The 13,607-nt window shown below is 32.6% G+C and overlaps 1 protein-coding gene across 1 annotated transcript; it reads left to right on the top strand.

The window, feature by feature from the left end:
* The first annotated feature begins 2,343 nt into the window (after window positions 1-2,343).
* On the top strand, window positions 2,344-4,626 carry LOC129984966 (uncharacterized). The gene has a single exon (XM_056094904.1). It carries the CDS (start codon window positions 2,344-2,346, stop codon window positions 4,624-4,626), a length of 2,283 nt encoding a protein of 760 aa, XP_055950879.1.
* Window positions 4,627-13,607: the final 8,981 nt, after the last annotated feature.

Here is a 13,607-nt window from a genome sequence, read left to right as displayed (position 1 = left end):
AAAAAATATCAAAATACCTAGATTAAAAAAAAAAAAAAAAAAAAAAAAAAAGAGTATGGCATTTGATTGATACCCTGTTTCGAATCTTCCCTCCATGTGGTTAGATTAGAACGATGGTGAAACAGCATCACTTGAATGACGCTACGCGGATAGCGGATAACAAGAATTGATGACTTGAAGAGCGTTGTAATCCAGTGTTTCCCAAACGTTTGACATATGTGTACCCCTTCTATAATTTTCGTAACGCTGAGTACCCCTCGTCAAAAAGAAATGGATGTATTTTAATAACAATCAAAAATATATTTCTTTTTTTTGTGACATACACAAAATAATAAGAAAAGAGAAATAAAATTATTCATAATAAAATATAAATAAAAGTTATATTGTAAGTAACATTTATTTGGATCAATGAGAAGGATGAAATTGTTTGTGCTGAGATGACAGGTCGTCATAATTAGGATCCCTGTTTATTAATTTTAATCTCAGCTGCGGTTCCACGTCCAATAGTCTGTTCCTTTTTTTCGACTTAATCTCTAGAAATGCTGAAAAAACAAATTCACATAAATATGAAGGTGGAAAAGGCAAGATGTATTTCAGAATTTTTTTCTGTTATGACCGGATACACATGTTGCATTTGTAACCAGAATGATATTAAGATACTCTCCCTATGTTTAATTTTCAAAAATCCGTCTGAAGCCAATTCCAACAATTGCTCTTCTTCTGCATGCGTCAAATCTTCTGGCATGGATGTTATGCCAGTGTTAAATGGATCTCTTAATCATTCCATATTTTTGTTTAAATCAAGGAAATAGTTTTTCAAGCCCACTTGCAAACTCTCCAAATGCTGTGTTATGTATTTCAGAGTATCATAATCAATTTTAGTAGTCGAACTTCTTATAAACTCAAAAAGAGAAGGAAACGAGTCTACTTCTCCACTACCAACTCTCTTTTGCCATAAATTTAGTTTTGCGATGGTAGCGTTCATTTTATCTTGAACGTGAAACAATGAAATTCCTTTGCCGTGTAACGATGAGGCAATTTAAAACAGAGAATATAATTGCTAAATATGCTAGTTTACAAAGCCATTTCCAGTCATATAAACAATTTCTCAACTCAAATCTATCATTAAGAAAACAGAGAAGTTCATATCTAAGTTCAAATAGGGACAATGGACCACAGATGATTGGACCTTCTTTCATTTTGGACAGAGTCACGTGATTTTCCAGGGGTTGACTTTCGCCTCAGTTGTACCCCCATCAAACTCTTATTGTACCCCTGCTGGTACGCGTACCACACTTTGGGAAACATTGTCGTAGTCGGAAAGTAATTTTGCATAATTATGAATTGCCCAATCATCCCTATTTCAGAAACTTTTGAAGGGATAGTTACAAAATGCAGTGCGAAATCACATTAAAGCAACATATTCTTAGGTTAAACCACTCATATTTAGCAACATATCCTTAGGTTACAAAAATGGGGTCTTTCTCGTTGAAATATATGTGTTATTTTAATTTACATGAAAATACACATTTATATTCCAAAAATTGTAAAATAGCTTTATTTTTAACATAAAATTATTATGGATGATTAAAAAAATACCAAATCTGGAGCTGTGTTAGTTATGAACATGAATTTCAGACAGATTAAAAATTTAATTTACTCTTTTTTTTTTTTTTTTTTTTTCGTAATGAAAGAAGGAGAAAGACAGTAAGATTTTGTATTGATCGCTTTATTTCAAAAATAGAAGTTTCAAACTAATATTGTGAATTTTTAGCTTATTCTCAAATTATATTGTAGATTTAATAAATTTTATTGTATATTTAATAAATTATATTGTATATTTAATAAAATATATTGTAGTTTTAAATTCTATACATGATCACATTATATGAAATTGAAAAAAATATTGTAGATTCAAATTCTATACATTATTACATTATGTGAAATTAAAAAAAATCCAATAATGTTGAAGATATTAAAAAAAAAATTGTTATCTCATTTTTAGGTTCTCCTAAATTCGTGTATCAGGAGCCAAGACGAATACCAACATATATGGCAGCTATTATCCGTCGTCAACGATTTATAATTATTGCTATCATCTGCATTGTAATATTAATTATGTATAGTTGGCGCTTTCAGAGGACAGAAAATTTTGTATTAAACAGTACACCAGTTCCATATATAAAGGAAACTTTTAATGAAGAAATTCGAAATTTTGATTCAAATGAACCGCATTTCTCTGATACAACAAAAATAACTAACAATATAGAGGAGGAACAGACACAACTCACAAACTTTCAAAAATTATCTAAATATGATGAAATTTCTCCTTTTTCTCCAAAAATGGATGAAGTTGAGTCAAATATATACAAAGCTGATGAATTCACACCTTTTATTCCCATGGAAGAAATGGAGAAATTTACAATGAAAGATATTGGAGAAATCGATGATAAATTTCTTTTCCCCATTATTGATGAGGAAGCATATACAGAGCCAGTAAAACCACATTTAGAAAACGAAATATCCTCACAATCAAAGAACAATACAGTGGGAGATACAAAGTATGTGTATCTCGAAGAAACTTCTCTCACAATCCCACATAATGATAAACTAGTGTCATTATCTGCCATACAGCAACCACAAGAAGGTTTTCCACCCCCAGATCTAGATAACGAATGGGTCAAAACAGAACATGTGACATTTTCGATGTTAAGCAACATAACTGACATAATAGATATAAGTATAAACAAGCATATCCCGTTAAATAAGCAAATGTACTCAGCAACGGAATCAAATAATGCAAGTACAAGTGAGAATCATGTTCTATTGATAGATACTCCAGGCTGTAAGATACCCAAACTAGATCCCTGGGATCCATCTGTAAGACATCTTATTGAATTTAAAGACCCATATATCTGTCCTGGCCTTCCAGTATTCATGGAATCCAATCCTGGAGGTACAATAACAATTAACAAATCTATCTTGGAGATGTATTATAACATAACACCAGAAGAATTGATTTGCTACTATCAACCAATAAACAGAGTTCATGCCATAGAAGGAATTTTTAGAGAAGTTTTTTACATATTGGGTGACGGGGTAAAGTTAGAATTTGGGATTCCTATGAAAGAAGATTTTGTTAATGTTTCATGCAATATAAAAGGGAGTAAATATGAGCAATACATAACTTTAGTGCCGCTGAAGGAAGCCGTGGAAGAAGAAAGAAATTCTTTAATTCCTCCAAACCCCACACTGAATGTCATTTTAATCGGAATTGATTCAGTATCAAAACTGAATTTTTTGAGGCATTTTCCAAAAACTCACGCATTTCTTAGTGAAAAGTTAACGCCTTTTGAAATGAATGGCTACACTAAGGTAGCAGATAACACATTTCCAAATATAGTTCCATTATTGACTGGTCAATTTGTTGAACATTGGTGGAATGAAACATTAATGGACACAATGTACTTCGATAACGTTAGTTTTATTTGGAAAGAATATGCAAAGAGAGGATATAGAACTTTTTTTGCTGAAGATTCTCCTCACATAGGCATATTTAATTTCTTTAAACGAGGGTTTTACAACCCTCCAACTGATTATTATTTCCGTCCAATGGCTCTAGCTTTGGAAATGTGGAAATCTACATTGAAACAAACGAATTATTTTTGTTTGGATTCACAATTAGAATTTGATTTTATTTTTGACTATTTAAAGTTATTTGCTAAAACAATGGGAACAAGGCCATACTTCGGATTTACTATGGTTTCCGCTATAACTCATGACGATCTTAATTATGCTGGCTGGGCTGATGAACCAACGGTGCGTTTATTGGAGGGTTTGTTGAACACTGGTGCACTTAACAATACACTTTTAGTCTTATTCAGTGATCACGGATTGCGCTTCGGAAACATTTGTCGCACGTATGTTGGTAAATTTGAAGAAAGATTGCCACTAATGTATATTCATGCTCCTAAATGGTTTTTAGATCAGTACCCAGAAATAGCCAAAAATCTGCAAATTAATCAGAATCGCCTGATGACACTATTCGATGTACATGCTACAATGGTACATATGTTAGATTTAGGCAAATGTCAAGAAGATAGATCAAAGGTCACACTAGGAAAAAGTCTTTTTGAAGAAATTTCGCCATACAGGACCTGTGCAGATGCTCATATAGAATCTCATTGGTGTCCGTGTCAAGAATTTGATATTGTTGATTTAGACAATGCTGAAGTTATAAATGCAACTCAGGCAATTGTGGACGACATTAATTCTAAATTGCAACTTTATGATGGAAAATGTGAGATTTTGGAAGTGGATACAATTTCAGATGCCAGAGTTGGCAAAGCTAATGAAAGGGTGCTGAAGTACTGGAAAATGGAAAATGACGTTATAAATAGAACTCTTTGGATGGTAGAAGGAGTTCCATCCATTGATGATTATATGATAACACTCATCACAAAACCTGGCGGTGGAGTATTTGAAGGAACTGTTCGTCATAATCCATATGATAATAGTTATAATGTTCTAGGTGTCAATCGAATCAGTTTGTATGGAAATACATCTTGGTGTATCGACAGTCTAAAAATGAAAATATTTTGTTATTGTAAAATGCAGCTGACGTAACTTAAATCAGTCTTTAAAAAAACTGTTTTAAAAAAGTAACCAAAATGAATATTGAAATTGAAAGTGTGTGCAATATTTTTCAGAACAGTTTAAATAAATATGCATATAAAATTGTAAATAAAATTTTAAATTCTCGTATGCTGTACAAAGACTAAAAATAAAGTTTACGTGTACATTTTTTAATTTTCCTCTTGGAAACAATTTCGTATTATTTTAATAATAATTATATATTACTATTTTTTGTTAACGTTTCGGGCTTCATTCGTAAAATTGCTCAGATGTATGAGATTTAGCTTGGCAAGTGATTGTTTTTTTTCTGGTAAGGAAATTTATCGTCATTAAATAGAAAAGTAATATTTTACTTTTTTTAAAAATTTTTATTACATATCTAAATGTTTTTATATTAGATAAAATTACCAGATAGTAAAAATATTACATTTCCATTTTTTCCAATAAAACGTTAAAAATAATTTAATTTGGTATTTAAAACTTTTGATTAATTCTATCACAAAGAAGCAGAAATATTTTTTTTCATTTCTCCACTTGATAAAGTCTTTGATTTCTGATTTGAATTTGAAATGAGAGTATATATGGTACTGTTAATGCGATTAATTAATGATTAATCATAATAAAAGTGATTAATCTATTTGCCATATTGAAGTTTACTATTTTTGTTGTAAGTTCATATACCCCCCCCCTTCTTGCAAATATAACTTTGTAATAAAAATAAATGTACGTAAATTGACGTACATTGAACTATTGACTATATGTAAACAGAGCTAATTTCTCATCATATAAACTAATTGCTGGAGATTAGCAGTAACAACATGTTAATATTCATGTTAGAGATTAGCAGTAACAACATGTTAATATTCATGTTAGAGATTAGCAGTAACAACATGTTAATATTCATGCTAGAGATTAGCAGTAACAACTTTTTATAATTTAGATCTGACGATTTTTTGACGTAAGAATTGCATTTCCACCAAAGCTACACTGGTGTGCAAAACTTAAGCAACAATGTAAATTTTAAGCAGGTAGCCATGAAATTGAATAATAGGGGTTATTGCGATCAGTACAATAAGCACGCAATTCAGTACAAAGGTGATGCGTATGCAAATGTCAGGAACAAAACATCATAGGCGACGTGAGTGTACGCAAAACGCGTACAAACGGCACGAACATTCAGGACTACAAGGAAAGAAGGAAGAACGGAGGCGCACTCAAAGACATTAGCTGCAAGTGCAAGTAAGTTCTTTCATGAATTATGGATAGAAGAAATCACCTGGACGACTTCACACGTGGAAGAAAGATCGGAAAGTTGGAGGTGGGGCGCAGTTTGACCAGTGTTGCTGAAGAGTTCGGAATCAACAAAAGTGTCGTTTCGCGCGCTTGAAAAGCCTTCCAAACAATAGCTAAAGTTGTTAGAAAGGTTGGTGTTGGCTGTTGGAGTTTTTCACAACAAAAATAGCAGAGTATAAAAAAAACCAGGCATTAGATTAAAAACAAAATTTTTTAATGAGCAAATAAAAAGGTCTGCATCTTGCAGAGTATATAGTTACGGTTTACACCAAGTAGGTGTCCGTTCTTTTTATTTAAAAGCACAAACATTCAACCACAGTTTACTCAGAAATACAACGTACTTCCGGCTACAAAAGGATTTAACCAATAATATTACTCCTCTGTGATCGACCTCTGCTTGATTTGAATATGCAACATTCGGCCCTATCGGTCACAAAATCCATTTTAAATATATATGCTTTATTACAGAATAAAGTTTCTCTTTCACAAGAGGTTTTGTTAAGAAAGTAGCCAAATTTTTCTTAGAATTTAAACATTTAAGGTAAAATTCATTTTCTGATAATAATTTCCGAATAAATTTATATTTAATATCAATATGTTTCGTTTTATTATTCTCAACATTATTTTTAGAAAAATGAATTGCAGCTTAGTTGTTGCAATACAAACCAGGAATCTCCAAATCAATTAAATTAAATTCCTTTAGAATTCTTGAATACCAAATAATACATTTTACACTCCCAGTCACAGCTCTAAATTCTGCTTCGAATCAGCTTAAAGCAATACATTTTTGTTTTTGAGATTTCCAAGTAATGGGTACATTTCCAAAAATACATTATATAGCCACTAGTTGGATGTCTCTCATTTAACTTACATCCCCAACTAGAATCTGAATACATAGTTAACATATTACTTCTACTATCCGACAAATTTATCTTTTAATGTCTAGTTTAAAACACATAATTTAATACATCAGCTACGATAATTTAATATATCAATTCAAAAATTGTGAAATAGTGTTAGCAGCAAATTCAATGTCCGGCCTGGACCTATGCGCGATAAAGTATAAGCATCCAATCAGAGTTCGGTACGGAAACTATCTCATGAGTTCCGTCGCCTCTATCTCATTTTCTTTTACTACAATCTACTTTACCTTAGATACAACCTACTTTCAAAGGCAATGAAACTCGCCTTTTATGTAAATTTTTGAATTTAATCATAAGTTTATTTATATATGTATTTTGATGCAAATGCACGCAATTCCCTATTTGCTCAAAATTTACACCCAGAATGTATTTAACTGTCCTAATTCGGTTATTTCTAATTTACTTTTTAAATCTGAAATTAAATTTTCAAGAACTCTTAATGATTTACTGTAAACAACTATATCATCTACATACACTAATAGAATATAATCAATTTTAGTATATAAACCATTGCACAGCTCATTTTGCTGAAAACCAAGTTTTATTAAAATTCTATTTAACTCTATATTCCACTGTCTTCCACTTTGATGTAAACCATAAATACTCGTATGCAGCCGGCAAACATGATTTTCCCATCCTTTAACAACAAATCCTTCTGGTTGCTGCATATAAATTGGAGTATCAAGTTTTCCATATAAATAGGCTGCTTTAACATCTATTTGAGCGTGGTTCTAGCCTAAAATACATACTAACAAAACAAATAAAAATTTTACTACATCGAAATTTACAAGTGGTATAAAAACATCAGTAAAATCAACACAGGTCTTTGCTTAAAACCTTATGTGACTAATCGCCATTTGTATATCTTCATGTCATTTTTCTCGTTATGCTTAATATTATATACCCACCTACAACCTAAAACTTTTAATTAGAATTTGATTCGACTAGATCCCAGACTTTTCTACTTTGCACCATTTCAATTTCCTCCGACATAGCTTCATCCCATTTACTTTTATATGAAGAATTTTGAGTTTCTGCATACGTTTTTGGAATTTCTGACATGTATATCTCATGTTGAAAAATATCATCTATACAGTTCCCTTCATCTAGAGAGTCTGAAGTAGTTTTTCCCTCACAATGCGATTTTTGTTCAAAACATGTATTTACTGTTGTTGGTTTAAAATTAAACTGATCTGCATCAATTCCAAGTTATTTTTCTCACAATATCTTTTAGCATCACTTAATGATCTAAATCGTTCTTTACTAGGTGGATAATAGTATATGCTTTATGTCTCTTGCTTTTTTTCTAGGTTTTTCTAATCTTTCCCTAGTTGAAATATCTAACAAGGGTAAATTTTCCGGTACATAATTTTTATCATCCTGTAACTTCCGTCTTTCGAAGTTTGATCCAATCGATACCGATCACAATCATACCTTTTAATTTTACCAAATAAAATTTTTACTCCGTTTTTTGTTTCATCAATTTTAACATGAATACTTTCTTCAATTTTTCTTTCTTTTGGTAGCCATACCCTATATCCTCTTCTACTTACTGCATAACCCATAAATATCCCAATCTAAGCTTTGGGTTGTAATTTATTCCTATAAATTTTTGGAACATACACATATGCTAATGAACCAAATATACGACAATGCTTAATGGAAAGTTTACGTCCTGACTATATTTCAATAGGAGTTTTTACATCTGTTAATTTGTGAATACATCAGTTCTTAGTATACATATAGTTCTGGAGTGCTATCTTGGAGGAGTGCAAAAATCTTGGTTGTAATCCACTATCCTGTAGCAAAGTTCTGACTGCATCCATACTAAATCTATTAAATCGTTCCGAGACACCATTTAATTCCAGTGTAAAAATGGTTGGTAGTTTTCTTTTAATGTCAAGCTCTCTTAGGAATTTTTCAAATTCTTTATGGCAGAACTCCATGCCGTTATCTATTCTAACATTTTTAAGTTTTAAATACAATTCTCTTTCTACCCTAGATAAGTATTCTCTAAAAACTGTAAATATTTCGTTTTTATTCTTAAGAGTAAATACACCTACTTTCCTAGAGAAATCATTAATAATCGATAAAAAAAACATTTACTGTTTCCCAAAGAATTTACAGGACTGATCCCCATAAGTCCATATGTACCTTTTCCAAAACAGATTTTGCTACCTGTTTATAAACAACATTCTTTAGAAAAGTTCTATTTGCTTTGTCTAGATTAAAGAAATGCAAAGCTAATATTCCGTTTTAACATTTACATACTCTTACCCTTTAACTGAATGATTTTTACTCATAACCTTAATCGTACGAACATTAACATGGCATAATCTTCTATGTATTACATTTAAATCTACACTAGTATGCATTGTATTTTCTAACAAAGGACAACTATATACTATATACAACATTTTTTGGTGAAATACTGAAAAGAAATATTCATTATTAAAATGATATACACGCATAACTAATTAATTTTTAAACCGGCAAGATATTTTTTTGCTCCACTAATTAAATTTCTCCTCATGTTGGGAGCATACAAAACATCTTTTAAATTTATATGTACATTATCTTTAATATTTTTAATACAAAAAATCAATATCACCTACCCCTTTTACTTCATAGGTGTGTCTTTTATCAGCCAGTAATGTTTTGGTGGAGGAAAGTTCTCTGAAGTTCTTGAACCAATCTCGCTCAAAACAAAAATGAGAAGTAGCAGCTGAATCTAACAGGAACTGCTCCAAATCCGTCGATATTGCAAAAACTTCAGCTGACTGATTATATACACAAAATGCACTTTCTGCATTGAAAGCTTTATTCTTTTCTTTTTGTGGTTTCTTGTAACACCCAGACTCAGTATGTTCTTTCAGGGAACAATACTTACACCACGGTCCTATACCTTTAGGGTTACCGTTTTTCTTGTATTGGTCAGGACTTCTTGAAGGGCCAACACGTTTCCACTTCGTTCAAAAGGTTTCTTGCTAATTCCTTTCCTAGGAGATGATCCGACATTGTATGCGTTCTCCGTAGTGTTCAAATCCTTTTGCTTTAATTGGGTACTCCCCGATTCATTTATTAGTTGTCTTTCAACTTCCAAGTGTGTAAAATCTGCACCCTTCATTCTATAGAGTATTTGAACCAAATGATCATATTCAGCTGGTAGTCTTCTGATAAGCTGCAGTGCAACCAAAAGATCAAGAAGTTCGAAGTCCGCTTCCTTAACTTGATTTTTCTTTTCACTGACATACTTGCAAAAAATACCGATCTGTTCTTGTTCTAGATTACATCTTAGTTCGAAAAAATCATCGATTAAAACTACTAATCGAGCTTCAGATACAGGCTCAAAATTATCTTTCAAAATATTCCATGCTTCTTTCCCATAAGTCGTGTGCCATATCAGTGGAAGAAGTTTTCTTTCGACGCCTTGATAAATTGTTGTGTAACACCGCTGCTTTCTCCATTCATACTCGAGTTTTTCTTTTTCAGTAGTTTACTGTGGCCAGACGCCTTCACAAAGGTGGACTATTCGCCCTTTGTCCTGAACGCAGCATCCCTTTGAAAGGTGGACTTCGGTGACATCGTTTAGATTGGTGCAAGGAGCACAAAACTTGGACATCTCTTCAGTGGATTCATATCCTCTTTACAGATGAGAGTTGTTTCAGTGCCACAAGAGATTCTCCACGCCAGTTGACTTAGAGAGAGGTCGGGGCACGGTTTCATCCATCACGGAAAGAGACCGCAACGGTGGTCCTGGAGTTATCGTCGGGGAGGCGTTATGCTGAACGGGTGGACTGAGCTCCACGTTATCGATAGATGTTCTGTAACTGGAGATTGCTATTGTAAGGAGGTGATCCTTCCCCATGTGCATCTGTTCCGAGGTGCTATTGGACCACACTTCCTTTTTATGAATGACAATGCACGCCACACCGGACTGTTGATGTTCAGCAGCTATTGGAAAGTGAAGATATCACTCAAATGAATTGGGAAGCATTCTCTCCTGATTTTAATCCCATAAAACATATGTGTGATGCTTTGGAGAAATGTCTTGCGGCACGATTACATTTTCTGGAGAACACCCAACAACTGAAACAGATGTTGATTAAGGAATGGGCACTCTTACCTCAAGAACTATTGGACAGTATAATGCTGAGTATGGAGAGACGATGCGAAGCAACTATTGCAGTAAGGGGAGGGCATATCCTATATTAAGGAACATTTGTTTGTTGTGCTTTCTCTTGGCCAGACAATCATGTGTAGCGATACTATAAGTTCAATAAAGCTTTTTTTTGTTTTATTCCATAATATATGTATTGTATTCATTTTTAAGCAACTATGCTTTCGTCCTTGTTTAAGTACAAAATGCTGTCTCTTATTTCTGAATTTCATGTTTCTCAAATGGTTTCTCGTGGAGTTATGGCAGAAAAAGTATCTGTTTCTTAAGTTTTGCACACCAGTGTATTTTAATAAGTTAGAAGCCGTAAGTGAATCAAAGTTTGTCGATTCCAAATGCGTTGCTTTCTTTAATAACGCCAAGTTTACTAGCAACGTTTGTAGATAAATAGGAAAAAAGTTGTCTTCGAGAAGTCCAATCATATAAATTAAAATCCTATTGATTTTCCGCTCTTCATGATCCGCTCTCCATTTCGGAATTCTCCTTTTTTCTTTATGCATTTACTTCTCGCTAACTTATCAAATCCGGGTATAGATTTATTAGCCAGATTACATAGGTGAATTTTTTTTTTTTTGTCTTAGATGATAGATTATTTTTTGCTTAATACAATACTTTATGAAACGTTTATTTCCTCTACATCAGTATCAGTAAAATACAATCGCTTTTTTTGCTGAAGTAAAGATACAAGAGTAAGAAACATTTATTACTTCCTCGCATACATAGTATAAAATACAACAATCATCAGAAAATTAGAACTCGAGATTTTGACTAAACCCTACGTTTAAAACTCTATGAGTTCGAAAAACACATTTTTGGAAAATGTCCGTCTGCTGGGTGTGACAAAGATAATTCAAAAATGCTTTGATCTAAACGAATGAAAGTTTTTATATGATCTTTATGTCGAATTAGTAGATTTTTTGCCAAATTTTGTACGAAATCCACTCAGAAGTTTGTCTGTCCGGGTGTTCAAGTATAATTTAACAAGATAGCTATAAAACTAAAAGAGCTAGACAGATACAATTTGATACACAAAAATAATATCTATAGTCTAGACATCTTTCAAATTTTGAGGCAAATTCAGATAGGGGCTAACCGTCTGTCGGTCTGTACTTTCAGAAACATGTAAACGCGATGACTCAAAAACGCAGTTACTTAAATATATCAATTTTGTATGAGATTTTGTGACTTCAGTTGAAGGGTTTGTTGTAAAAATGAGGTGGCTCCAATCATTCAAATTTGTTGAAAGCCGTAAAAAACGTTTGAAAATTCTAAATCCCAAATTGTGTGAAGATTTTTCTTTTGATCAATCTTCTAAATTGTTCTTGCCTCAAAAATTTATTTTCCAGATAACGTAGCACATGTTGGAATGTTGCAGCTACCTCTTTCTTGCAACGAAATAGATAGTCTGTCTAAACTCCATGAAAAATATTTCACAATAAAAATGCAGTTTCCTATAATATTATTTTATTTAAATTAAACTAACAAAATATGCATACAACTTGGCTTTAAAAGAAAAAAAATTATATTCTCATTAATCATCACACTCTCCCTCTGTAACGTCGGGCTCATTTGCTACATCGTCGCGTTTCAGGCCATCGCAGAACTGCGTATCATTTCGTGGAACTCATTTGCAAGCTAGTTCCATGACATCTTCATATTTTGCGCTCTTAAGTGGAGGCAGTGGGAGTAAGATGGCTGAATCTTATTTAACAATAATGGAGTAATGTTTTAGATGTTGAATATTCTTACTGTCTTGTTATAGAGTAGCCCAACGCTCTCTCTACATAATATGTTTCTGGAGTAAGATGGCTGAATCTTGTTTAACAATAATGGAGTAAAGTTTTGGATGTTGAATAGTCTTACTGTCTTGTTATAGAGTAGTCCAATGCTCTCTCTACATAATATGTTTCTGGAGTAAGATGGCAGAATCTTGTTTAACAATAATGGAGTAATGTTTTGGATGTTGAATAGTCTTACTGTCTTGTTATAGAGTAGTCCAACGCTCTCTCTACATAATATGTTTCTGGAGTAAGATGGCTGAATCTTGTTTAACAATAATGGAGTAATGTTTTGGATGTTGAATAGTCTTGCTGTCTTGTTATAGAGTAGTCCAATGCTCTCTCTACATAATATGTTTCTGGAGTAAGATGGCAGAATTTTGTTTAACAATAATGGAGTAATGTTTTGGATGTTGAATAGTCTTGCTGTCTTGTTATAGAGTAGTCCAACGCTCTCTCTACATAATATGTTTCTGGAGTAAGATGGCTGAATCTTGTTTAACAATAATGGAGTAATGTTTTGGATGTTGAATAGTCTTGCTGTCTTGTTATAGAGTAGTCCAACGCTCTCTCTACATAATATGTTTCTGGAGTAAGATGGCTGAATCTTGTTTAACAATAATGGAGTAATGTTTTGGATGTTGAATAGTCTTGCTGTCTTGTTATAGAGTAGTCCAACGCTCTCTCTACATAATATGTTTCTGGAGTAAGATGGCTGAATCTTGTTTAACAATAATGGAGTAATTTTTTGGATGTTGAATAGTCTTGCTGTCTTGTTATAGAGTAGTCCAACGCTCTCTC

This window comes from Argiope bruennichi, chromosome 9, assembly GCF_947563725.1.
Source record: "Argiope bruennichi chromosome 9, qqArgBrue1.1, whole genome shotgun sequence".
Lineage (NCBI taxonomy): Eukaryota > Metazoa > Arthropoda > Arachnida > Araneae > Araneidae > Argiope > Argiope bruennichi.
The sequence above is the reverse complement of the archived record's forward strand: the minus strand, read 5'-3'. Positions and strand labels throughout refer to the sequence as shown.